Source organism: Limulus polyphemus, unplaced genomic scaffold (assembly GCF_000517525.1).
Source record: "Limulus polyphemus unplaced genomic scaffold, Limulus_polyphemus-2.1.2 Scaffold7309, whole genome shotgun sequence".
In the NCBI taxonomy this organism is placed as follows: Eukaryota; Metazoa; Arthropoda; class Merostomata; order Xiphosura; family Limulidae; genus Limulus; species Limulus polyphemus.
In genome coordinates this window covers 37,805-39,503 of record NW_013672919.1, presented here as the reverse complement: position 1 = coordinate 39,503, position 1,699 = coordinate 37,805, and the positions used below count along the sequence as shown (strand labels likewise).

At 36.4% G+C, this 1,699-nt stretch overlaps 1 protein-coding gene across 1 annotated transcript in view; it reads right to left on the bottom strand.

Annotated features, from left to right (window-relative positions):
• Nucleotides 1–1,433: 1,433 nt before the first annotated feature.
• The window catches only part of LOC106474513 (Down syndrome cell adhesion molecule-like protein Dscam2), a gene marked incomplete at both ends in the record, with an annotated part of 37,512 nt that continues 37,246 nt past the window's right edge, over nt 1,434–1,699 (bottom strand). Inside the window, one exon of the mRNA XM_022402823.1 lies at nt 1,434–1,544. Within this exon, the coding sequence (XP_022258531.1) occupies nt 1,434–1,544 (111 nt within the window). The remainder of the gene's footprint in view (nt 1,545–1,699) is intronic.

Here is a 1,699-nt window from a genome sequence, read left to right as displayed (position 1 = left end):
CTGTATAACCCTTTAAAATAATGTATTATACATTAGGTAATCTTCCCAATATATATATAATGAGTTAATTAAAAATTGTCTAAAGCAAATTTTTAATTCTCTAAGGAGGGAGTTGTAACGAATTTATCATTATGTATTTTTTTTTAATATGAACGTTGTTTGGATTGAATTTGTATTTAGAAGTAGGCTTGACTTGTATTATCAGATATGTGTTGTGTATAACGAATTTGTGATATATTTATTTTAATGTGAACGTTTGTTTCGAATAAGTTTATATTTGAGGGCGTGCCTAGCTTACCGTGTTAGTTATGTATGGCGAAATTCCCGCCAATTCTCCAAGATTGTAGAACATTCGTGAACAAGAATCAACAATGTTATCTATTTCCGTATCCGGTATTATTAGAAGGTTCTAGAAGATGTGTTTAGCCTGTAAAGTAGCACGGCATCGCGCCAAAAAACAACAACAACAAAAAACAGACAGGCCTACTATGAAACCGTTATAACCGTGTGAGCTATAAACTGTGATTTCGTTAACCCTTATAAACCGGAAAATATACGACATTTGACCAGGAACAGTTATAAATTTCGAACGTCAGTGAATTCCCATAAAACGTTAATACCTCTCCAAGAATACTACCAATTTCTCATCGGACATTAGTGATTTTGTGAAAATATTATCTTACTTCAACGGTCTAACAATTCAGTGCATGACAGAACTAGTTAGCTTCCCGCCGATCATACGTGTACGTACACCTCGCCGAATATCAAGGAGACTCTGAACTAGAAAGACGATTTTAGGCTATTTGTAAGTTATTGAAATTTCTGTCTGTTTGTTTGTTTGTTTTGAATTTCGCGCAAAGCTACATGAGGGCTATCTGCGCTAGCCGTCCCTAATTTAGCAGTGTAAGACTAGAGGGAAGGCAGCTAGTCATCACCACCTACCGCCAACTCTTGGGCTACTCTTTTACCAACGAATAGTGGGATTGACCGTCACATTATAACGCCCCCACGGCTGAAAGGGCGAGCATGTTTGTTGTGACGGGGATTCGAACCTGCGACCCTCAGATTGCGAGTCGAGCGCCTTAACCACCTGGCCATGCCGGGCCCATTTCTGTCTGAAAACTTTGTAATAATTAATCATAATGGTTGCTATTGTAAATTATAGTGTTGTATATACATATTAAAGCTTATTTGTGTCAAAACCAAAAACGGTGTGAATCAATCTTGTTGGCGAATAGCGTAAATTAAATAAAAAACAGGCATATTTCTAAACCTAAATCCAAGGTACGTCTCAACTAGTAAAAGTTAAATTATTTAACGCGGCCTTGGATTGTTTCAAATTTTCAATATGTAACAGGTAGGAGAACAGTTCTCTCTCTTTGGACTTGTATAAAATCTTAGAATACTTTCGTCAGAAGATTTCGTGAACTTACCCGAGTATTTTGTTTCAGGAGTATCACATAATTTAACCATCATACCAGATCGCTTACTTGTTGTCGGTGAAGGAGATGGGGTCAGCTGTTCCATGTCTGATAAGGAAGGCACTGGATGGATTAAAAATATATATAGTGACAGAAAAAAAAACGGTGAACAGCAGTTCTCGATACTTGATAATTATTGAGGTTACTCACTGGACAATTTACAATGTAATAATAATCATTAATAGTGTTTGTTTTTGAATTTCGCGCAAAGCTACACG